We start from the raw sequence: 27,067 nt of genomic DNA on the forward strand, positions 1-27,067 counted from the left end.
TATTTTCTAATCTTTTCGTGTCTATCAACTTCCAAACAAAAACTATAAAAGCTAATTTACTGAGTTAAGCTTAAAAGTTTAATCCTCTTTGTTGATGAAATCAGAACAGAACTTTAAAATGTTTCAATAATCGCCCTAAGAAATTTTTTATCTATTTTAATAGCTGTTTGCTTAATGACTCAATTTTCTTTAATAGTTTCTTCCCTCGTTTCCAGTTTGTCTGAATTTACTGTTGAATACAAAAACATTTTCACGCACTTAAGCTTCAGACTTCTGGTGTTCTATAGTCAGAAGTGCGTAAACAGGGTCTATTTAACGTATTGTGTCCATATATACATATATACCTGCTTCAACATTTTGTGATCGTTTAGTTTCTTGAATGTGCGTATAACATATATTGATCGTCTCTAGTGCTCATGTGTGTGGATATAATAACTAGGGCTATTACAACAGCATATTCTTTTCATTGTTTTGACTCTCGTGTATATATCCGACATAGTTAGACACAATTTATCAACCGAGAACCACATCACTCTGCATAAAAACATGTAAGATATCAATGGATATATATCTGAGAATCAAAACAAGGAAAAGAATATGCTGTTGTCATAGTCCTAATAATAACTATGGACAATGACAAGTTAGTCTTTACCAAAAGAACGGATAACATTGTGGACTGTTGACAGCAAAAGACATATCTTTACGAAGTTTCTTTCAGGTTTTCTGTCATTAAAGATGCTTTTCTTTCAAAAAGGAAAACGCCAAGACGTGAATTATATTTGGATATAATCATTTATTTTTATGCTGGGTCCTTTCATTGGAGTTGGGCACACTTTGGACAAGTCTACTTGACGCCTGTGGAGATTAAAGGGGCGATATTTCACCCCTTTGATTTCCACAAGTGTCAAGTCCAAACCCCTGAACACAAGACCGTCTTTTTGCTAACACATTGAATACTGAACTAATCTCTCTGTGTGTATCTCTAAACTATCTTTTCTATTCTCTGACAAATGACAAATAAAAAAATCTATGTAGCACAAAAAGTACAATCACCCCATCTTTGTCACATAATTTGGTTTGTTATGAAAATTAACATTCTTTTTCACCAAGTTAACATTCCTGCTACCTGTTTTAACTTAAATATTTTATATTTAAATAGCTAATCTGCTGTGATAACATTTTCTCTATTATTCAAACATTCCTCTTTATCAAAATACTTCTAACAAACACTGACAATCGCCCACGATCACTATCCGGTATTTTCCAGGACCAACAACACAACACTGGTTTTGAATCTTTTTAGGTGCAGCCATAATGATGAGTCATGAACGATCAAACGCATGTCCATGGATAATTATATTTTAAAATATAAATATATTAGAGAAATTTAAAATTCTGAGCTTGAAGTAGTCCCAAAATCTATTAAACTACAGAAGTGAAATAGCAAACAACTGTAGATACAGAATAAACTTTATTTTAAGATAACACATAAGGAAAAAAAAATATATATTTAAATGTACTTCAAACATGCACGTTAAGATAAGCTCAACTATTAATTCAAAACATTCACACAAAATACATGAGTCACCATATAGAAAAGAAACAATAGGAAATAGAAGTCAGTCGAACTTTTGTCTGAATGAAGCCTGGTGATTGGATAATGACAACATTAATCTGGATAGATCCCCATCTGGCATCAATTGAAATGGATGGCTCTCGTCTTGGGGAGGCTCCATATTTTGACAAGCTTTTGGGATTGAACTTTACTCCTGATATGAAATGAAACACGTACATCAAATCTGTTGCCAAGGTCGCTGGAAAAATGGTGGGATCCTTCTACTGCTCCAGAAGATATCTCACTGCTGATGCAATTCTCTATCTATATAAAAGCTAAGTACGTCCAAGGATGGAGTACTGCTGCCATATCTGGGCAGGAGCTGCTAAAAACAGCCTATCCTGCTTTGACAGAGTACAAAATAGACTTCGTGGTTTAGTGGGGGATGCCCTTTTCTCTTCCCTGCAACCTCTCTCCCACAGAAGGGACGTTGCGAGCCTGTCTTTGTTTTATCGTTATTTCCATGGCAAGTGCTCGTCTGAGCTCTACTCTCTGGTCCCCTCTCACCAATCTTTCATGAAAAACACCCGTCTAGCTGAAACCACTGTCAGTAATTTTCCCCACTCTTCAACTGTGCGTAAATCAAAACATAGATTCCATGAACAAAGCTTCTTTATTAGAAGTGCACAACTGTCTAACTCTCTTCCGTTTGCTTGTTTCCCACCTGACTACAACTTGGATGTCTTCAAGTCCAACATAAACAAATTCCTGATGAACCGCCCTTTAAGTAAGACACTTTATCAAATCTCCAATACTAACAATTACTACGATATTGTCCCATTGATTACTGTACACACAATAGCCCTTATCCACAAGCGACCTCTGGCCTTGATAAGTGGTGACTTCCATGTAAAAAATAAATGAATGAATCGGATCGGTTAACTAGATAAACTAAACACTGTGTCTATATGTGTTCTTAATTGCCACATACATAACTTGTGTATATAGTCTTGGTAGTTTTTTAACCTTTTAAAACTATATTTAAAAAAACAACAACTTAATTCCAAGTCCTTCATTGGAAAACTATTTTGTAAGTAAGTCAATTAATGTCTTGCAATCACTGTATTAGTTTGCTTCCAAGAATTAACACTAGTCGTAATATTATTTTTGGGATTATCAGTTGTTTACCTTATAAAAATGTTTCTGGGATTTAAAAACAAAACATCATATTAAATCACTGCTCCATGGCAGTGTTGATTAAACACTACCTTCTTTAAACAAGAACAAAAACATTCCGGATATCAGATGTAGTTTTTTATTTATTTTTTGCTCACCTTTTCATGTTATTAAAAAATTTCATCATCTGTATGATTCCACTTTTTTTTTTCTATAAAAGAAAGTGTTTCGTTATTTAAAAAAAAAATGTATTTTATAGAGTCCGGATGAATTCATTATACTACTTATCACCCCTACCCAAACTTTTCAGTTATTTATATTTCTTATATACTAGCATTTCAGCCCGGCGTTGCCCGGGTGTTTTGAGGTGTATGTTGAGTAGGAAACAAAAAAAAAAAAAGCGGTAAATTTTTTTTAACTTTGACCCTTTAACATTTATTGTTTTGGGCTCAAATCAAGTTATTAAGTTAGATCCATGTCCAAGGAACCTATATCTAAAATTTCAAGTGTTTAGACCCAAAATTGACGGAGGAGTTTGGTAAAGTTCTCAAAGGTCAAATCGTTGAACTTTGACCCCTTAACAGCCGAATTTCTGACCGAAAACGGATTACAAAGATTTTCTCAAATCTCAGTACCCTGTATATCAAATTTTGAATCTGTAGACTGAAAATTGACAGTTATTGCATAGGGAAATGCACACAGACACACATACAGACACTTTCACTTTTCTAGATATATAGATTTACATTATTACTTACTTATATAATATCTTTATATTTATTATAGTTTATTTTAAGATATATCTAATATAAAAAGCTGTCTCCCTATTTTCAAACTCTATCTCCCCTGAAACTAAAAGTCGCAGAGCGGCACTAGGGGCCTCAAATGATTGGATTTTTTATGGATAGTTGTTTTATGGGTCTTTAGCTGATTAAAGTAGTTTTTAAGGGGTCAAAAATGGGTAAAAATTGAAAAATCGTTATACATTTTGTGCATTCATCTGAGTTTATTTTTTTATTTTTAATCAGTTCATATACATGTCATTTTGGTACATTAATCTTAATTTATTTTTTAAGCATTTCATATGCAGGTCATGTTGGTACAGTGGTAACGTCACCAGCTTTGAATGCTACAGTTTTATTTTTGGTTTTGATTCTAGCTGATGGCACCCAAATATTTTTTTTTTTTTTTTTACTTTTGAAATCACGACTCTATAATATATAATAATATTTACGAAATCTGGACAAATGGAATTCAGTTGAGATGCAAGAGCTGCTGCAAATATTAACATCCTCTTACATACAGCACCTGGTATCCTTAATTGGTCACTCATCTGGTAACGGTCAGGCTCAATGTTGCGTAACTTCAATCTAATGCGAATCAACGTGGAAAGATGATTACACCGTTATTATCTAGTAGATACTGCGATAATAAAAAGGGGAAAGCAATTCGATTGCGCATCCATGGGACATTCGTGCTGACAACATCACGTGACATTGGATCGTGAACAGATTATCATTGTTTTTAACAGAAATTGAATGACATGTCAGAACAAGAAAAATGGAGGAAGACATTAAATCTACGTCATTGTTTAAACATGCAACAAAGGAAAAGTTGCCTAAACATTTGAAGAACATGAAATGCTTGATATTTTTTTGTTTCTTTTACATTCCCTGGGAACAAAATGAACCAATCAACACCGACTATATATATGCGTGTGTAGTTTTTTTTATTTTTTATTTTTTCAAATAATTCTGTTTTCCAGTCAAACATCATAACTCACGAGTCATACAAGTCCAAGACTCGAGTTTCACTCTCGTTTGGGCTCATCAGTTAAATTTATCCAAACTCGACATTCGTTGTTTGACTGTGGAAATATATATATTGCTTACATTTCATTATTGGCTACATATGTGCATCAGACCATGGTGCCAACTTGAAACCCAACTCAAGGAATATTCTTTGAGTTGGTTCTCAAGTTGACACAATGATCTGATGAAGCAATATCTCTAAAATGAGACGCTGCAGAAAAATGTATGCACATATGTAGCCAATAATGTTTGTATAAATAAGCATACTATAAATACGCTCTGTTCATTCATCGAGCACTTTTAAAATAAGTTAGATATAAAAAAAATTAATAAATAAAAGAATTGCTCTAAATCAAATTATTATGAATAATATTAAGTGATACATTTTGAAAAGATTGTGTACATCAATAATGTTTGTTTGTGCTTGGTAAAAATTCTAAATTATTGAACTTATGAATTACAGAATATGAATTCTAGGTGACAGGGTATGTAACGTGGGGACTTTATTATTGTTTTTAATTATACCATTTAGGGGGTGGGTGACACCAAAATTGTACCATACCCTCCCCCTCAAATAAAAAAGAAAGGATAAAAATAAAAACTGCTATATTTATTGCTTATACAATCACTGGAACGAGTATTCTATTAGTGTGTGTGTGTGTGTGTGTGTGTGTGTGTGTGTGTGTATATGACTTATGTGCTTATATGTAATTTAACTATTTGGGATAGTAATGACATACGAGTAAATAAGAGTTCTCTTTTAGATAGCTCAATAGTGCAATAGTAGAACTATAAATATTCTTTTAAAGATATGTGTACAATTATTTCAGCCCCTCCTCCCTGCTCAGTGTTGGTATAAAAGTATATAATAGTCCATCAATTATAATTTTGCACAACTGAACTTCATCAGGGCATAGAAAATCACAGTTTCAAGTTTCACAGCCCACGAATAGAACTTTTCTTATTAACACAGACGATATTCATTTTTTTTTCATGCACAACATATATATATATATATATATATATATATGAAGTATCAGACGGGCTTTATTTGTAATATAATTATATATACGTTACAGATAACAAAAGATACTAGCTGTGTTAATAAGAAAGGTCCTGTTTATGGGCTGTGAAACTTTTGAAAAATTTCTTCTTTTTTTTTTTTTTTTTTTTTTTTTTTTTTTTTCTACGTACAAAATTATAATTCTGAACTGTTATATATTTGTATGCCAACACCGGGGGCTGAAACAATTGTATGCAAGGTGTGACAAATAAAAGACAGACATTTGTAAAATGAGTAAATACTTGTGTATCTGTTCCTTTTAAAGTGTTATATATATATATACATATATATACTTATATATAGTCGTGGAAGTTTTTTTTTAACCTTTAAAACTATATAAAAAAACTTCATTTTTATATTTTTTATCGTTCGTTAGAAAACTATTTAGTCAGTAAGTTATTTAATCACCTGCAATCAATGCATCAACTTGCTCTGTCGAATTCACTATAGTCCTAATGTTAATTTAAGGGATTATCAGTTGTTTGCCATGTAACATTGTTTTGGGGATTTAATAATATATATATATATTAATAGGCCACCCAGTGTTGCGCCGTCATAAGATATGCTTAAATATGATGGTATAATTCATGCAGATTACATATTTTTATAAAGACAATTCGCTATCGATTGTTATATTGAACTTAATATATAGTAGTGAGATCAAAACTAAAAATAAATATATATGACTTGGGTGCCATTAGCTAAAATCAGAACCAAAACATAACTCTCCACCCTTATTCCTTAGCCTCTGAGCCATGCATATATATATATATATATATATATATATATTATTCACTTGTCATCCCTTTTTTAAAAGATGGAATCGCCCAATCGTCAAAGAAAAGATGAAAGCAAGCAATGGTTCACAGTTCTAATAAAGTCATCCACATACAGTACTGTTTCGCTGTTTTACAGCTCATCAGTGAGGCTAGACAAGCAACTACCTCAAGCCAGGATTGAAACCCGATCGCCCATATGAAAGTCAGAGCTTCTAACATTGCACTATTCAGCTGCTGCTATGCGGGCAGTGAATTAACAATGTTTTGACATTGTCCAAATACCTAAGCTCAATTTGTTTCCACAAAGAGCATCGCTTTATACGGTAATGGTAATTTGTATATCGCTTCCCAATATGCTCAACCTAAGATAGGGAGCATTATAGTCATCAACCATCCATTCACGTGAAATCATTTTTCTTTTTTTTTTCCTCATTCTCTCTGCCTCACTATTTGTTTAACTTTTACCAAGTAAGCTCTATGGCTTACTTGCAGTTTCATTAAATACTTTGTAAGCAAAATCCGATTCTGCATTTTGCTAACTCCTCTCCTCGGATGAGAAGGAAAGTATTTCTTTCGAAACTCCGCGGATTAAGGTTAATCCACTTAATTTGTGTTTCGTTTTTGAATATTAAATATGTTTTTAACTCTTCTTAAAGTGTTTTTACCATGTTTTATTAATTCTTTGTTCTTATATATGCATATTTGGGGGGTTGCGATAGGGATATATTTCTTTCCATGTACATATTTTCCCACAATGGCAGTTTGACACAAGATCAGTTTTTAATATGAGGAAGATTCAGCTACCTCAAATGCGGTTCTCTGTATTGTGAACAAGAAATAATCAAAGTATAACACTAGAACAGATATCCCTTGATTCTAGTAACACATAGTATTTAGCATCTCCTGTGTTGAACTGCAAGGATTAATTTCAATTTTAAACTTAATATTCATCTCCATAACTAGTTTTGTCTTTTGCCCCGTTATCGGTTTTCTAACCTAAAATACACCAAACATTAATGTTAGTGTTATTTTTCCCTTTCCATTTGCAAAACTGTCTTGTTTTGCGAAGTCAAAAGTAACGATTTTCTAAACAAAAAAAAGAAAAAGAAAACCAGACGCCATGGATAAATATTTGAAGATATAAAAACTTTTTCCAAATTGTTGGATTCAGCATGCAATTGTCCAAAACTTATGTACTAGCCGGGAGACCAGACGTTGTCCGGGATTGAATTAAAAATCAACAAATTTTTCACTTTCAATATTTTTATTGCCATCGAAATCGGTGAAATCGCCCATTTTTTTTTTTTTTTTCTAATCAAATCAATTGATTGCCTGCTCTAGTCGGAGACCCACCACGTTGAACTGAGATGAAGCTTCACATGCCTCCATGAAGTGACTTAAACCACAATACATTGTAGTCTACATTGCACTATAGAGAACCTAGTGTTAATTTTATTTTTATTTAATGGCTTGAATTAAAGTTTAAAATGCAAAAATTAAGTATCATGGTTCAATTGTTCTTTAAACAAAACATTCATTTCAAACGCACTTCTGTCTGTTGATTTTTATATGCCAGGCCCTTCCGCTTGTGTGGTTATAAAATTTCTCAAATGCACTTGTGATGTTAGGCTGTATAAAAGTGTTAACTTTGGTTAAACTTGTTCTTTAATTGGATTTTTTTATGGATTTTCAATACTTATTGGGGGCATTCCAATACAAAACCTTTCTATGAACACTTCCACACATATAAAATACGTTTGTGTAAAATTTAACAAAAATATGCCCAGCTGTTTTGGAACAAACTCATATAGACGCACAGAAACACACACAAAGTTCCTTGTATGGATTAAATTCTGTATTTAAATTTACTTAGGAGACTCTTGTCTATATTTACTTGCCTCCCTACAAAGGTAGAGTTAGACACATGGTCAGTTTTTAATCTCAAGAAAATCCATCTCCTCAAAAGGGAACACTCTGCATATAGAACGGCACTAACCCTATGTGGGTTTAACCAGCTTCCTCTGAAGGAGGAAGTTCCATGAGAGTATGAAATTCACAAGCTGTATCCAGTTGCATGTATGTCCCTGTCATATGTCATAAGGAGATGACGACATTAGGGGTTTGCAACTCGTGCAGAGAGGTCTCGATGTCCCCTTACATATGGTGCCTGGAATTCCCAAATTGATCACCCATTTTAGTAATGACCAGGCTCAACGTTGCTTAACTTCGGTGATCTGATGGGAACCAGTATGTCAACGTGATTATGCCGTATACTTTTTTTTTTTTTTTTTCCTACTCTGTATAGAGATAAAAAAAAAATGTCTCAGTCTAGAGGGATTTCTCCTTCACTGACAAAGCACTAAAAAGATGAAGTGTAGCATCAGAACAGTTACTACACTTTGCTCCTAACCAAAAGATGAAAGAGTATTGTCACCTTAGATATGTACTGTTTCTTGGAGAAATCTTACTCTCCTTAATTCTTTGTCTATGATTTTTTTACTTCGTCTCATGAGGGTTGATGGTTCCCCTTTTCCACCCATATCATTTTCGCACCCAACTTTTCAATATCTCCATATACGATTATGGTTTTGAGCCTTACTTTCAGTGGAAAGCATGTCTGTATATTTTTTTTCAAACTTACATGGAATGACAATTTTTTTTTTTTTTTTTTTTTTTTTACATGGAAGTCATCACTTATCAAGGCCTGAAGGCTATTTGAGGATAAGGGCTAATGAATGTCAGGAGGTTGATGAGACAACACTAATGATGGGTAGTGGTGGATGGCTTAACAAGAACGTGTTTACAGAGTGGAATGATAAAAGTTGTCGCCTTAAAGAAAACACTACAGCTTTATTTTAAAACTTTTGTAAAACAATCAATTCTGGTAACTTCATTATGTAGTAGAGCTAATAACATCTAATCAACGGAATTTTGAACAGAACTTTTTATTTAATTCACGCAGAAAGCATGTTTTTGTTCCATCCTAAGTGAGTTTTGAGATGAGGACTTATTCATATTTGGATTATTCAGACTACTGTTCTCACCTGAGTATTATTTTTGCAACGTTTCCGTCAGTGTAACCTCTGACCTTCTTCAGATACATTTTGTCAAACTCAGAAATCTGCATGGAATTTCGAATGGAACACTTTATTTGTTACATTGAGGTAGCATGCTCTTGTTCTGTCAGCCATGGCTGAATAGAAGTTCTAAGTAATTTACAGTTGTATTTTGAATGTTGCCTACCTCTGGATGCGACAGTTCAATCAACAGTGCAGGCGACACTCAAAATACAATTGCGAACTACTACCTATTTATGGCTGATGGAATGAGAACATGCTACCCACGTAGATTAAATAAAGGGTTCTGTATGAAATTTTGTACAGATTTCTTTGTTCAACAGAAAGATTCCCGAATTCGATAAGATGCACCCGAAGAAGGTCGGAGGTTATATCGACCAAAACGTTGTGAAAATAAGACTCAAGATGAGAACGGTAGTCTGAATAGTCCAAATATGAATAACCAATCTTCATCTCAAAAATTCAGAAACATAATCCAGCACTTCTACATATCAAAATAAATTGCACTCGACTCCTTTTACACAAATTAAGCAGGGAACTTTACAACCACTTATCATCTAGGTAGTATTCAATCTCGGATTTTAACTTTCCATAGCATTTGACCAAGTCTTTAACTTAACTAGGTCTTCCATTGTTTCACAGGCAAGTATTGTGAAAAATTAACAATTGCAATGTGAATGACATTAATAAGGCACAAATCGTTGCCTTAGAGGTTAAATATATGTTGCCTATCATGATATTGAAGAAATAGTGTAGAAAAATGGTTGTTAGCCGACAACGTTTTTAAAACCAATGACTTATTGTGTAACTATACGGCATGATTAATACACTTTAAAAGAAATTAGATGTTCGTTTTATGAAACAAAGAAAATCTGTGTAAAAAAAAAGTTATGAAAATATATGTGACAGTTAAACTACACAGAATTTTGTGTTTCATTATCGTGAGGATACGTTAAACTATTGCATAGAATTAATGTTACTGCAAAAAAGTCTGTAGCTTAATTGCCATATATATTTTCACAACTTACTAACTAGCTCTATTCAAATATCGTGCAGTTGAAGTAAATACTGAAAATCTATACATAACATATCTATTTATAAAATTTTATGTTGATGCATGAAATATATATTACTAGCTGGCAGCCCGGCGTTGCCCAGGCGTACAATATGCTTAAATATTATATTTTAATTTATGCAAATTGCATATGTATTATTTTAGAATTAATCCTCTATTGATTATTATATATTACAAGGAATAATTTGCCTGGTGCATTAATTTACAAAACATAATAATGATAATGTTCTGAAACGGCTGAACCTCTCTTTTGCAAATTTCACACAAAGGTAATTTCTTTGTCTGGCAGTGTTCTTAGATATGTTTTGTACAGAAATTCATCTGACATGTATCGAAAATCGAAAAAATCCAATCTGTATTTGCTTAGAATATCACGTCAGCTGATATTTGGGCTTGATGATGAATGCCCTGGAAAAATCACTTCTGATTAATGTTTAGTTTTAAAATATGCAAACAAAGAAATGATTTGCAGTGATTTTAAATGGTACCTCATTTTTATCGTAAATTGAACTTATTAATAGGAAAAAACTAAAATAAAATGGTGAGGTACACCCAGGCTTGAAAAGGGGATCATTCGATTTGTAGTTGAATGCTTTACCACTAAGCTATATTTCCAGATTATAATAAATCTATTTTTTAGGAAGAAATAATTTGCTGAAATTTTATTACCTCCCTTTCCGGTGTAACATAAAATATTCCCCTGTAAAAATTCTTTTTTATCTATAAAAGAGAAAAGACTATTTTTTTTTTTTTTGATTTTCGATACTTATCAGAAGAATTTTTGTACGAAGCATATCTAAGAACACTGCCAGACATAAATTAGCTTTGTGTGAAATTTGCAAAAGATAGGCTCAACCATTTCAGAACCTATGAGGAATGAACGCGTATACATGCACACACAAAGTGACTAAGCAGAGATACTCTAACTGTACTTACTAGGGATATATTGAAGTTATTTTAGTGTTTAATTTTTATCTGTTTGCCCAGTATTAAATTTAAGGCAGATAACTATTATATTGTTCAATTTAAAATACGTTTCTCAATTTCTGATGAAATAAATTGTAGCAAAGTACATCATTATGTTGTGAATGATATGGCACAACAATAGCAACTGAAAATTGGCGAGTAAGAAACAGTGTGATTTGTCAGCTAAAATGTTATTTGAATCTGACTTTGCAAAGCCGACAAGATAACTTTATATTTTAGATATATGTGCCTTCAATAATTTTCCAGACACTTTAGTACAGGTATTTAAAATTGTCATAAACTTTTGAAAATTCAGTATGTTATTGCTACACATCTTATGAAATGACTGACCAATTTTTATGATTTCAGGTTCAATGGAACAGCTACAGCAGCAATTGAAAGACACCCTACTAAAGCCTGAATGTCACGGTTAGTGGATTTCAAAAATGCAATCTGGACGTAAGGACACTTTAGAAGAACGATATGCAATAAAATTCTGTTTAAAACTTGGAATGCTTCAAACTGATTTTTGGATCATCTTACATGAATTGAGCTTCAGTTTTTGAGTGGCATAAGAGATTCAAGGAAAACAGGGAGTCTATGAGGGATGATGAGAGGTGTGGGAGGAGTAAGGAAGTCGGAACACCAGAGTTAATTGGCTAAATAAATAATTTTATGGATAAGGACCATGTGTGTCTATAGAGGCAGTAAGTGCAGTTTTATGTCCGTGTGAGAACTGTTCACACAAGGAACTGAAGTTGTGAAAGATTAGCATGAAGTTTGTCCCAAGAGTACTCAGAGAAGATCAGAAGATGTTGTCATGACAGCAGGAAGATGGTCGAATCGATCAATTCAGATCCTGCAGTTATCGATACTTTGGTGACCTGTGATGAAAGCTGGATCTACTGCTCTGACCCAAGAGACCAAGAGACAGAGTTCCCAGTGAAAGCATGCTGGCTCTCCCAGACTCAAGAAGGTCGGAAAGAGCAAATCCACCCAGAAACTTATGATGATCCTTTTTTTAAAAACACAAGCATGATCTACGTGCATTGGGTTCCCACTGGAATACTATGTTGAGCTTTTAAGGGAGTTCAGGATTCCATTGGAAGAGGCTAGCACTCTTAAAATCAGGTCAGTGGCATTTCCACCAGGACAGTACATCAGTCCACAACTCCATCCTTATCATAAACTATTTGACCAAGATGGGCATCAAAACAGTTCCTCACCCTCCCTATAATTCTAATCTTGCTCCCTGTGACTTTTGGTTATTCCCTGAGCACAAGAAAAATCTTAAAGGCTGTCTTTATGAGACAATTGAAGAGATTAAATAGGCTGTAACGAGGGTCATTGACACGCTCACACAAGAGGACTTCCATGGGGTATTCCATAAGTTGTTGGGACGGTACAAGTGCATTGCAGCCAGAGGAGATTACTTTAAAGGGGATTAGTTTCATGTGTGTACTATCAATAAAAGTGCTCAGACGAAAAAAGTCTGGAAACTTATTTAAGACGTTTCATATATGAGTGTCTATCACTATTTGATTCAAATAGCATTAATCTTTATTTTTTTTTGTGAAAAGAAAGACTGTTGACCTATATTCATATCTGATCATTTTTTTTCTTCATGACAACTAATAGAAAAAGCAAATCACGCACACGCACACACACAGATATATAATAAGAGAGGGAACTGAATGACTCGTTTTTCTATTGCATTTCTAACAGTGTTCGTCCTGTTTGTCAGTCACTTATTGCACCAATCCCCTTTCTCTCAACGAAGTCTGGTATTTACACTTTGATAAGATATGAACAAAATATTTGAATTAACACTTAGGATCCTTTCAATTTTCTGGATGGCATATTCAGTTTGCTTATCTTAATTTCAGACTAAAAAACGGGGAATAGAATATCGAATGCATAAAATCGTCTCTGCTGGATTTTAAGTTTGACCTAAATAAAATTTGAGCTCACAAATCAAACGTTGATAGTATTAACTAATTTTCAATTCTTATTGTTGTACTGTGTTTGCTATATTCTAACGTACTTAGTTACAATTCATTTTAAAACGGCAGTTTACTAATATGGAGGCATTCTTAAATAGACACCTAAAATGAAAAAAAAAAACATCAGAATAGCTCTTATTTTTTCTTTGTTTTAGTATCAGTTAGCATTCTTTATATATTTTACTAGCAAAAGTACCCGTCGTTGACTGGGTTCATAAACAGCCTACATAAAATGGACTCTGATTTATGAAAGTATGATAGGTTAGGAAAAGGAAGGGTTGTAAAGAGATAGCTTCGAATTTGGGGGTATCAAAACCAAAGCAAAATATGATGAAAGTAAAAATAAAATAGATAAATCCAATAATTTATTATACTATACCTGTTCACACTGAAACATTTATCACGATATTCTGTGGATCTATATTAAAAAAACCTTGTTAAACTTTGTGACATATTTCCATTCTATGGAGGTCAGGCGCAAACGAACACCCCATAATTTTATTATACCATATTTCTTCAAACTGAAACATAATTATCAAAGTATACTTACGCAAATAGATATGAAAAGTCTTTATTAAAGTTTGTGCCTATTTCCATTCTATGGAGGCCAGGCGCGAACACAGACCCTGCAATTTTATTATACCATCCCTATTTAAGTTAAAACATACTTATCAAAGAATTATGTACATATATATCAAAAACACTTGTAAACGTTTTTTTTTTTTTTTTTTAATTTTTAAATTTTTTATTTCCATACTTTGTGGACCAGGCGCGAACGCAGACCCCACAATTTTAATGAACCACTGTTCTGCCAGATCAAACATACCCATTCCTGTGTCTCGATACATCTTCTATCATTATATGTAATCAGTTTTTCAAAATAGCCAACCGTATAGGAGCCTATTCGTGACCAGACACACACACACACACATCCAGCTTTATATATATATATATACATATATAGTAATTTATAAAATATATATGGCGATTAAGCTACACTTAATATTCTGCGTTTCATCCACTATAGGATTCGTCAGGCTTATGCGCGAATTCTGTGGTTGTTTCTTGTTTTTATATATGTTGAGGATTTTTAGTTAGCCAATCAGCTTTCTAGTATCCACCGCGCCCCTTCCTATCAGCCAATGAGCATGCATTTTATCGAACAAAGGATCTGTTTTAGAACTAGGTTAGTGGTTAAAGATAGACGTTTTCCTTTCTTTTTTTTTTTCATATATATATATAAATATACCTATGTGTACACACATACATGCACACACACACACACATATATATATATATATATATATGTGTGTGTGATCGTTTATGTATATTCATGTTTATTTAATTCATTTATTTGTTTGTTTTGTTTTACGGCATATCAACAAAAAAAAAAAAAGGAAAACGTCTACCTTAAACCACTAACCTAGTTCTAAAACAGATCCTTTGTTCGATAAAATGCATGCCCATTGGCTGATAGGAAGGGGCGTGGTGGATACTAGAAAGCTGATTGGCATACTAAAAATCCTCAACATATATAAAAAAAAGAAACAACCACAGAATTCGCGCATAAGCCTGACGAATCCTATAGTGGATGAAACGCAGAATATTCAGTGTAGCTTAATCGCCATATATATTTTATAAATTACTAACTAGCTCTACCTACGTATTGAGCACTGTTGAAGTAAATACTTAAAATTTACGCATAAATCTATACTTTCGTATATTAAATTTATGTGAGTAAATGAAGTAGTTATATATATATATATATATATATATATATATATATATATATATATATACACGACGTCACGTCATACATTTAAATAGACAGGTGATAGAAGATAATTAGTTTAACTTTTCATAATAATGTCATTAACTGTATTCAATTGTTCATCATTCCCTTATTAATTCATCTCCTTTCTCTTTTAGCCCTGTCGGTGTGGCATTAGAATACGCCGACTGCCCCCCCCCCCCTGCAGAGGGTAAAAGTCTCTCAATGGGGGTCCTGGATATGACCTTAAACTATATCCGATGGTGAGGCCCCAGCTTGTGGGCTCTGGGGAGTGTGGAGCCACCCTTTAATTGCCATTGCTCCCAGGTCCACTCTGACCCGGAGTGGTAGTACCTGTTAGGGTCCCAGCTATGGGTTGAATAGAAACTGACTTGCAAAAAAACAAATATATTCTATTAAAAAAATTTTCTTCAAAATCACCGGATTCGGCATTAAATGACCTGAAAAGGGTTGATATGCCGTAAAACAAAAACGACCAACCAACCAACCAACCTTCCTCTTTTCTCTCTTTTATACTTCCATCTATGACTTCTCTTTCCTGCCTTTGTCCAATACATCAACTTTTAACCCCTTGACACATTTTGTTCCTTTCTTCCTCCGCCTCTTTTCTCCCTGACACTTGCTCACCTTTTCCCTCTTCCTTGCTCACAAATAAACCTCTTCCCTCCCCACTTCATCCACCTCTTTCTGCTGCTTTCGCGAGTATCTCTCCTTCCGTCCTCTTCACTAAAACACACTTTCCTTCCCCAGATAAACATGTTTCTTTTTTATAATGACAGCTTTATTCTCCCTTTTCCTTCTCCCCCCCCCCCGCATATCTTTTTCTTTACTTCAAACTAACTTTCTTCATTGCTCAGCTATTTGATCTGATATTTTATCTAATGCCACAGAGAAACCTACTTTTTAAAGGAAAAAAAACAAACAAACAAAAAAAACAAAACAATCTATTGGCACTCGTAGTCAAACAGACCATGCTTTATTTAACTAATATACGGTGGATGACTTGTTAGTATTATATTAATAGTCGCAAACAAGATATACAAAAGAATTCCGGAATCGGAGGAAAATTCTGTAGAGATAGTCAAGGTCATCTATTATAGCAACAATTGCAAACATCTTTTCAGAAAACAACTTTTTATGATGCCGCGATGTTTACCTTTCGATGTCTAAAATGAAATTGCTTAAACTCGTTTCTGCACAACTGGATTTGCGCATGCATCAACCTGAATTAATTAAACATTATATATATATATATATATATATATATATATATATATATATATATATATATACAGAGAGAGAGAGAGGATTTTTAAAGATTTCTTCGAAATGGTCCTTCTGGAATCGGCTTGACTTTATATGAGGCTTGAGGCTAGGGTACTTGTATAGTTTAATCAAAACATTAAAAAATGAAAATATTGAAAAAAAAAAAAAAGTTATATTGTACGTATCCGTTTTGACATGAAGATCTCTGAAAAAAGATTTCATTTAATTTGATCGAGTAGTTTTTTTTTTTTTTTTTTTTTTTTTTTTTTAGAGCGGAAAAAAACGTTTTTATGAGAGCACGTTGAAGGCAGACATCTTGGATTTGTTTTAAATTTTTGTTTGAATTTTAGAAACGACACGGGAGATAACTCCATGTAAAGCGCCGACACTCCCTCTCCATCTTTAATAACTAGCCTTTCTTCCTAAAAATCGAACCGTTTGCTCGGTATCAGAACAAATTGTTTTTTCGCTGTAAAATAAAAACTACTCGATGAAGTGAAATTTTTTTTTTTTTTTTCGGAGAACTTCATTCCATTATAGATACGTACAATTCAAACTTTTTTTTTTAGATATTTTCATTTTTTAATGTCTTGACTAAACTGTACAAGTACCGAGACTAGATTTTTCTTCAATAAACAGTCTTGGGGCTGCTGTTATCTCAACTCACACACAGTCATAAGCATACACATGCAATCATTAATAAGGCTATGGCAACAGCCTATTCTTTTCATTGTTTTTACTCTCGTGTATATATCGGACACAATTAGACACCCGAGGATTTTTTTGACATTTCGGCTAAAGAATCTCCATGTTTTACAAGAACTCTAAAAATATTAAAAAGCATTCTATATTTTTTCTATTGACATAAATTTCCATTTAAAACAAAAAAATATCTGCTGTGAATTATTATGCTTTGTGTTTATCATCTCGCATTTCTCTGAATGTCTCCCTGAAAATGTCTCCCTAAAATCGACGTTTCTCAACCCCCCCCCAAATTGAAACCCCCTAAATAGGGACCCTCCAAACTTCTCATTTCAATCAATCTCATGTCAAAAAAAAATTTCTAATGTCTGTTTTACGTGTTTTGGACGGCTTTTAACAGTCGACTTTCAAACTAACAAGTCTGAGACCAAGTCTTTTTATCCCTCTTTCTCAAGTTCATCCTCATCACTTTCTACCATGTTTTCCTTGGCCTTTTCCTCACAACTTGTTATCTCCCCTTGTCTCTAGATAAAAAGAGCTTTGTTCTTTGTGTTAAGTTCTTAGGGTGATCTCTCTTGCTTGTTGTTGTAGATTCATTTGACTGGAAAACCGAGATAGAAATTAAGATCAGGTGTCTATGAAAATGGTTATTAAGTAAATCAACCGACTTTGCATATACTAATCCATTCATTCCACGTGATCAAATCAAGTGTTCTTGTTCTACGCAAATTACTCTATCATACCCTGATTTAATCTTCCTTTCAGATTATCAAATCGAAGCTTGTGTTTAAGATTCATATTACACATCAATACGAATTTTGTATATACCTATTGTATCATATTAACTGATCTTGTGTCCAGAAATTATTCATTCTCCACACAAGTGCTTGCCATATCTAGTGATATAACGGACAAGTGTTGACAGAAAAGGATAATGAAACAGAAACAGTCGGATTCAATAATATAAATTTGGTTTTTGTTTCTTCCCGCTTCTCAACTCCCTACATAGTGTCTCTGTAGCTTTGGTCTTAAATAGTAGCACCTTACATCCATGCCAGTTTGCCTTGTTTGGGTGTGAAAATCAGTGAAAAAAAATGGCTTTTGAAATTCCCTCCCTGTTCCCTATTTTCTCGACACTATCAACATGCAGAAATTTAAATCTAATATGAATAGACATCTTACTACCCAACTCCTCACTTAGGATACCCCTAAGAACAATACCCATGATTTGCAGTAATCCCTTATGTTCCAGCAGCAATATGCTTTGTTTGGGGTGAACTAAACTAAATAAAATAATCTCTATATAAATAAAATGAACTCATTTTTTCCCGTATGATTTTGACATTAATAGGATTAAAAATCAAGATATTTCATGCAAATATAATATGCACAAACGGCAGAACAATATCTGAGGTGTGTTATAGGCTTATTATTTCTCAAATTCCTCGATAATCTTAGATTTCTATACTTTTTCTGCTGAGAAGTCACGGCCAAAATCGGTTAAGATCAATGGAAGTGGTAAAATATTTTCTCTAATAAATTCCTCCTCCCCCTGCCACCACTTAACACCGTTTGGGGGATCGTTCACAAGGAACAGTTGAGAAGAGAACACCGGTTTGGCTTCGTAGTTCTTTCATGTGAAGTAATTTAAAATCACTAAACTAAGCTGCAGTGCTCTGTGGCGTAGTGGTTAGCGTGCTGGACAATTCACATAATATTTTCACGTTCGCGCCAACCTACCGTAGTCGTTTTTTTTTTTTCCTCCTAAACAACTGGAATGGACTTTTCTTGGTGGCCGAACTGTTAACGTTGCAGATGTTTTTTTTTTTTTTTTTCACACTTTATTTTCTTACTTTTACTCATGACTCCGGGTTTGATCCTTCCTACTTACCTACCATAACATTTTTAAAAACTCCCCCCCCCGTCCCGGAAACAAACACTCGGGCAACGCCGGGTACCCCTGCTAGTAATAAAATAAACTATTTTCACCCTCTTAGAGCGTTGTTCCTTCTCTAACTGACAAACGCATTAACCCTTATCCTCAAGTGGCCTTTAGGCCTTAATAAATGACTCGTTAGTATAAAAATGTCCGATTACGTACAGTTAGTTGTACCAGTTCAAACACCAAGAATTTAATATATGAAGATATAATGAATTTGAAACATGAAAACTTCAGCATTCGATAATCCAAACCGGGGTTGATGTGCAATACAACAACATGCTAACCTGTATACATTTACTCCAATCATCCTTTAACTGCTGGCAAACTAATTTTTTTTGCTATTGTTCTACCATGTTATTGGCAATAAAATACTTTGCTACGATTTATTTTTTTAAAAATTTACTTGATTCATCCCAGATTACTGCTAATACAAAACATTTTGAATAATCACCTAAAAATAAAAATGTGTACTAAATTGAAAAATATAATAGCTGTCTACCTTAAGTTTAAAAATGTACACACAAAAATTAAACTCTGTAAATAAGATTTTTTTTTCTAGAACCCCCCCCCCCCAAAAAAAAAACAAGACTATTACAGATCTCTCTCCTCCTCCAACCCAAAATAACTTTACAAGTTGACCTCGAAACCAAAAATAAGATATTTTCTTGGCACTGTTAACAAACAGCGTACCTAACTCCTCACCCTCTTTCCCTTACTACACCCAGGCAATTATACTTTCTTTGTGATCTATTGCTTTGTACCCTGTGTACATATGTATGCATTCACATGATCTCCCGAATCATATTTTAAGTTCATTCATCGACATATATGCAGATGACACTAGAATCTATGGCAATAATTCAAAGGCGAACAACAACCAAGATCTTTCTCAGTCTCTCCTGCTCAGACTTTGATCATGTGGTGCAATGGTGTAAAAAGTGATGTATTTTAACGCATCCAAAACCAAACTTTTATCTTTTCACCATAAACGCGCTGATCCCCACTTGACCCCAAATGATACAAATGACTCTTGTCTAAAAGAGGCTCCCTGTTTGTAAAAACTTCTGAGTTTGATCTTTACTCTTGATCTTAAATTGAAAACTTACATCTAATCTATTGCCAAGGTCGCTGGAAAAATGGTTGCATCCTTTTCTCGCTCCAGAAGATATCTAATTTCCAACACACTCCTGTACCTGTATAAGAGCCAAATACATCCTAAAAAATGGAGTATTGTTGCCATATCTAGGCAGGAGCTGCTGGGAGTGTCCTATCCTTCCACAACAAAATTCAAAACCGGCTTCGAAACCTAGTAGATGATGCCCGTTTTTCTTCCCTGCAATCTCTTTTCCACAGAAGAGACGTTGTGAGCTTGTCTCTGCTCTATCGTTATTTTCATGGCAAGTGCTCGTCTGAGCTTCAATCTATGGTTCTCCCTTGCCAAAGTTTCACACAACAAAAACCCCACTCGTCTAGCTGCAACCACCATCAACAGTTTCTCCCACTCTGTGTCTAAATCTAAATCAAAATTCCATGAACAAAATTTCTTACCTAGAACTGTCCACCTGTGGAACTCTCTTACGCTGGCCTGGTTTCCAGCTAACTACAATATTTATTTATAATTATGCCATTTTTTACGTTCGTTTTTTTTTTTTTTCCATCACGTTCACTGTTTTTTGTTTTTGTCTTTACGATTTTTTTAAGAAGTTTTAACATTTCGCTTATTTTTTATTTTGCATCACGTTTGCTGTTTTTCTTTTTGTTTTTCCGATTTAAAAAAAAAATTATAAAATTACATTCGCTTGTTCGTTTTGATTTACCCCCCCTCCCCCGCACACACACACACACACACACACATCACTAGACCCGGGCAACGCCGAGTACCCCCGCTAGTTTACCATAAATTTAATATGAAAGTTGCATTTTAATACGAAGGAATAAAATGAAAGAAATACAACTACAGTAGAAAACTTTCCTATCTTTCTCTCCATACCAAGACCAAGTAGAACTTCCATGAAAAACTTTCTTTCCTAGAACATTCTATTTACTGCAAAGCTGCTTCCAACATGATCGTCTTCAGGTCTAATGTTACCAAATACTAGTCGAGCCATCCTCCCAGATAAATGATTCCTCACAAGAAATCTTTTGCCCAATCCACTGGTGGTTTCCAATCCTCATTGTTCAGCTGATCTCTTTAACCCTTGTCCTCGAGTAGCACTTGGACCTTAATGGTGACTTTTTAGTAAAAAAAAAAAAAAAAAAAAAAAAAAAGGTGAAAAATTCTTAATAAAGATCACTATGTTTCGCTAAATTTATGTAGTTTGTTGCATGTGTCCCTCTTATATGAAAAAATCTCATAACTTTTTTGTGTTTCATTTTGTAGTAAAATCATGAAAATGTTTGGTTATCTTTACAATTACTGTTTCCACTTCACTTCCGGTTGCTCCTTTGTTTTTAATTGATTATGTTATAGTATCTTTTTTTAAGTGAAAGTACAGAATAAGTAACAGAAGCCTCCCACACCATGTTAAGAAGGGCCTTTCTAAATAATAACGTTATTATTTAGAACCCCCCCCCCAAAAAAAAAAAAACTTAACATGGGGAGGGGCAATCGGAAGTGAAGTGGAAACATTAATCGTAAAAATAACCGATTAAAAAAAAATTATCAAAGTTTTAACACAACGAAGCATAGATGTGACACAAGGTAATTTATTAACATTGTTCCTCTTTTGTGAAGTCATCCAATGTGAAAGAAGTTTCATGTACTTAACAAAAAAACGTTGAGGGTCTTATCTTGCTTGCTTGTTACCGTGCATACTGGATGACATCAAAAAAAGGGGGTAAATAACATTCATGCCACTTTTTTTTTGAGAAAATTTTATTTAATTTTTTTTTATTGCATTTTCACCCCAAACAAGGCACAATATCACTTTGATGTAGAAGGCTACTCTCTGTGACATAAGTTGCAGAGATACTATGTAGGGAGTTGAGCAGCAAAATATTTGTTTACATTACACTTGAACTCCTGCATGTCAGTACAATCGGGGAAGCAGGAACTCGGAAGGGAATTCCAAAGTCTAGCAGTCTAAGGGAAAAAACTATTAGAGTAGAAGGCTAATACTGTGTAGGGGTGTGATTTTGCTGCTTGTCGGGTTTGTCGAGGTATTTACATCGAGAGGGTACAAGAGCTTGAAGTTCGTCGGAGCACTTTTCATTATAATACTTGTAAAACAGACAGGGAGATGCAACATTTTGTCGATGGGACAGAGGTTGAAGCCTAGCTAACAGTGGAGTATCTATTAGGTTTGGGACTCTCTCTTGAACCCTGTCTAAGAGTGAGAAACTAGTAGCAGATGCACCAGCCTAAATTTGGCAACAATACTCCATAAATAAGCGAATGATGGCCTTGTTAGAGGTACAAGATACTCTCAGGCATAAGTAATTTTCTAGCATGGTAGAGAGAGCCCACCTTCTTCGCAGCAGATTTGAAAATGCCCTCAATGTATCTGTTGCAATTCATATTCCCTGTGAAGATTAAGCTGAGGAGTTTGAAGGAAGTAAATTCAAGTAATGTATCAGTAGCCATGGCTACCAGTGGTTGGGAAGGTTTCTTGTAATTATTAAAGGAAAGAAACTTAGTCTTGGTAATTTGGAAAAAGAAAAGACAAAATCTTTTTTGCTGTTAGTTCAAATTAGTTTACCTGATTTAAAATTTTAAGACATGAGAACATAAATCTTCAGTTATCATTATTTTAAATGTTTTTGTTATTTTAATTGTATATCATAATAACGTATACAATAATTCTAAAGGAAATCATCACTTTTGTTTTTAGCATACGGGATGGGGTGTCTCTAAATTAACCATCCGTTTTGATACTACCATTTCAAAATGGTTAATTTTCGAAGACGCTGTATGTATGTATGTATGTATGTATGTATGTATGTATGTCACTTGGGACATTACTCTATCTTCCGCCTTCAACTTGCATGCAAGCATTTCTCAATGTGCGTGATTAGTTTTTTTCTTTCTTTCTTGTATGTTTTCATGTGAATGTCGATGTTTTTATGCACCTCTTTATTGTTTTAATTGCCTGGGTTATTAAAACCTTTTTTTTTTTTTTTTTTGTTCTAACTTAAAAGTAGAAGAATCCAAACGGGGGGGGGGGACCGATTAGATCTCTCAACCCCTTACCTCCTCACCCCCTCCTCTTACCTCCACCCCTGGCGAACCTGGCCATTTCAAATCGGCCATGCGTCTATTTCAAAGCAGTAAATGTGTCTGAGATTGAGAAGTAGTACAATGCGATGTTTCTGGTTTTATTCATACGACAACAAGAATCCAGACAACTTATTTATTTATTTATTTATTTATTTCTGTCTTTTATGCACTTTGCAGAATTTGTGCTATTTGCAAATTGAACGTTAACGGTAAAGCTGCCAAGCTCAACAGTGTTACATAAACAATTCGCGGCTGCTTTTTTACAATTACGAGGTACCTTCAATAAGTTTCCAGACTTTTTGTGTATGAGCACTTTTACTGATATTGCACACATGGAACTCTCGTCCCCTTCAAAGTAATCTCCTCCGGCTGCAATGCACTTATATCGTCCCAACAACTTATGGAATACCCCATGAAGTCCTCTTGTATGAGCGTGTCAATGACCCTCGTCACAGCCCCTTCCATCTCTTCAATTGTCTCATAACGACAGCCGCTAAGGTTTTCCTTGAGCTTAGGGAATAACTAAAAGTCATAGGGAGCAAGGTCTGGACTATAGGGAGAGTGGGGAACTGTCCTAATGCCCATTTTGCTAAAACAATCTGATCTTCTTTGAGCAACCTTGGAACAAACTTTGTGCAAATCTTCATTTTCAGTTCCTCGGGTATAATTTTGTGAACAGTTCCCACACTGACATCAAACTGTGCACTTATTGTCTTGAGAGACACAGGTGGCCCTTATCCATGAAATTCTATATTTGGCCAATCAACTCTGGTATTCTAACTTATTCTTTCCACACCTTCCATCATCCTTTACAGACTCCTTGCCTTTCTTGAACCTCTTATGCCACTCAAAAACTGATGCTCGATTCATGCAAGATAGTTCAAAAGCTGTCTGAAGCACTCTACATGTTTTTGTGGCATTTTTCTAAGTTTAAAACAGAATTCTAAAGTGTCCTCACGTCCAGATTTCATTTGTTGAAATTAACCAGTTGTGATAATCAGGCTTTAGTGTTCCAATTTCTGCTATATCTGTTTTATTGGTCAGTCCTCTCATAAATGTATAGCAATAACATACTGAATTTTCAAGAGTCTATGACAATGTTAAATGTCTGTACAAAAATGTTCTGGAAACTTATCAAAGGCACCTCATACTTTTAAACAGTCCAATTTTTTTACGTCACTATTCCAATAAGAACAAATGCATTGAATATTGATGCATTTTGATAACAATCGAGTAGTTCTACTATGAAAATAAAATAAGATACGTATTAAACACGTTTGAAGCCAAACAACTGCAATGCGAATTTTTTTATAAAGTAAACGAGTGTTTATTTCTCAAGAAAATATATTTCCGGAGATATACCCCTTTGTCAATCTATATATTTTTTCCCTCTTTTTCTTCGCCATGATGTCGAGTGGAAGAATGTTCAGTGAATTAAGTCCACGTGATGTTAACTGCGGCCGCGGGGTTTTATGTAGTTGGATAGAACGCGTGGTTGCGCGGTTTGAAAATCTGGGTAGTTTTTTGTTTATATCGCGACCACGCGTTCTATCCAACTACATAAAAACCCTGCAGTTTAACTTAATTCATTAAATATTCTTCCACTCGACATCATGGCGAAGAATAAGAGAAATATATATATATATAGAGAGAGAGAGAGATTGACAAAGGAGTATATCTCCAAAATATATTTCTTAAGAAATAAACACGTTTATTTTATAAAAAATTTCGCTTGCAGTTATTTGGCTTCAAACGTGTTAAATACGTATCTTATTTTATTTTAAAATCCACTCAACGCATCTAATGAATATAAACAAAGAACTACCCTAGTTCCAATATATTTTAAATCTTGATTAAACATTTTATTTAATTAACTACAAAGATCCGTGTCCTGGCGTTGCCCTAGATAGAATATGAAAGCATGATTTATTTATTTAAAAAAAAAAAAAAAATTGTTTTACTATTTTTTACTCAAACAAAACATATTTCACCTTGGAATGTAAGGGGCTTCAATTTAGATCATGTTTAACAGAAGACTTTGAGGAGTTGAGCGGCAAGATGTCTTTTCACATAACATTTAAACTTCTGCGGGTTAGTAAAGTCAAGGAAGCAGGAAACGGAGGGAATTCCAAAGTCTAACAGTTCAGGGAAGAAACTATAAGAGTAGTAGGCTTTCTTATATCAAGGAACTTTACAGAAATCATTGGCTTGCGTCTTGCAACATACCCTCGCAAATTAAATTCCTTTAATCTGTTCTTGACAGTAGAAAGAGAGCACTTTTAACAAGATTGCACTGTTGTTGGATTTGGCGAGCTGTTTCAAATCTGTTTCTTAGGCTGCGGATCTTGATAGCATTGTCTTCCATGCTAGAAGTAACTCTGCTATGACCAGATTTAGGGGCATCACGAACACTGCCGGTGTTTTGGTGGTTTTGCACAGTCTTTCGTACAGTTTTCTCATCACATTTCCATCTGCGGCTGATTTTACGATTGGATAAACCAGAAAAGTGTAGATTAATGAGCTCCTGATGATCACGAAGAGAAAGTCGTGGCATATGGGCTAAATGTTACGCTGTATAAGCTGGAACAACAATAATTACGATTAGAGATGCTTTGTTGCCTTTTCGTGGATATTTAAAACTGATTTAGGGGCGATAATTTAAGCTGGTTTTAAGCGAATTTGTTGCTGCGGACTTTCTTTTTGCCTCCTCAATTTGAAGTTATTTTTTTAAATTGCCGTGGACACTAGAATACTTCAATTAAAAGTCAAATATGAACAGGTAAAATTATAGAGGAATAAAAGGCGAATCAAATAAGGTATAGGTTGTTCAGACAGTTACATTAAATGTAGCTTACATTTGCAGTTTTTGAAAAAATGGGTTTGTATTACTGTACACATAGATTCGAAAAAGGTGTCAAAAAACAAATATATAACAAATAAATGTTATCAAAGGCAAAATAAGTTATTTTTCTACCAAACTGGATATATTTTTTGTGTTTTTATCCAATGTAACATGTTTATTCAGCTCCGAAAACATGCAGTGTTTACCGATGTATTGGAAAATTCAAAATGGCGCCCGACTGTCTCTTTAACACGGTAAGTTTGGGAAAAGATGTTATAAATAATAAACTAGACAAAATACTATTAAAAAAACAACCGAATATATGTCAACTTATGTCACGGTAACATATATTGAGCGAATTTCTAACAGTATTTTGTCTAGTTTATTATTTATAATACCTTTTCCCAAACTTACCCTCTCCGAGAGAGAGTCGGCCGCCATTTTGAATTTTCCAATACATCGGTAAACACTGCATGTTTTTCGAGCTGAATAAACATGTTACATTGAATAAAAACACAAAACATATATCCAGTTAGGTAGAAAAGTAACTTATTTTGCCTTTGGTAACATTTATTTGTTATATATTTTTTTTTTTCAACTTTTTCGAATCTATGTGTACAGTAATACAAACCCGAAAAAATTACAAGTGTGGACTTTCTTTTTGCCAGCACTGTATGCTTGTTTTATTCATTTGCAAAAACATAACATTTACACCCAATTTATATGAATTGCTTGTGTGATTCTTGGCAATACCCAAAGACATTATCATTGTCCAAAAATGTTGTTTGCGAGAACCGTGCCA

At 34.1% G+C, this 27,067-nt stretch overlaps 1 protein-coding gene across 15 annotated transcripts in view; it reads left to right on the plus strand.

Annotated features, from left to right (window-relative positions):
• LOC145278055 (AMP deaminase 2-like) overlaps positions 1–27,067 on the plus strand; it is a 420,622-nt gene that overhangs the window by 31,975 nt on the left and 361,580 nt on the right. For 7 of the 15 annotated variants that reach the window (XM_080130282.1, XM_080130283.1, XM_080130287.1 and 4 more), the window contains exon 2: positions 11,872–11,931. The exons of the other annotated variants lie outside the window; for them this stretch is intronic. In XM_080130282.1, coding sequence (XP_079986408.1) covers positions 11,872–11,931 — 60 coding nt within the window. The remainder of the gene's footprint in view (positions 1–11,871; positions 11,932–27,067) is intronic. 15 annotated transcript variants of the gene reach the window in all.

Source organism: Euprymna scolopes, chromosome 6 (assembly GCF_053919585.1).
Source record: "Euprymna scolopes isolate OS-2025 chromosome 6, ASM5391958v1, whole genome shotgun sequence".
NCBI lineage: Eukaryota > Metazoa > Mollusca > Cephalopoda > Sepiida > Sepiolidae > Euprymna > Euprymna scolopes.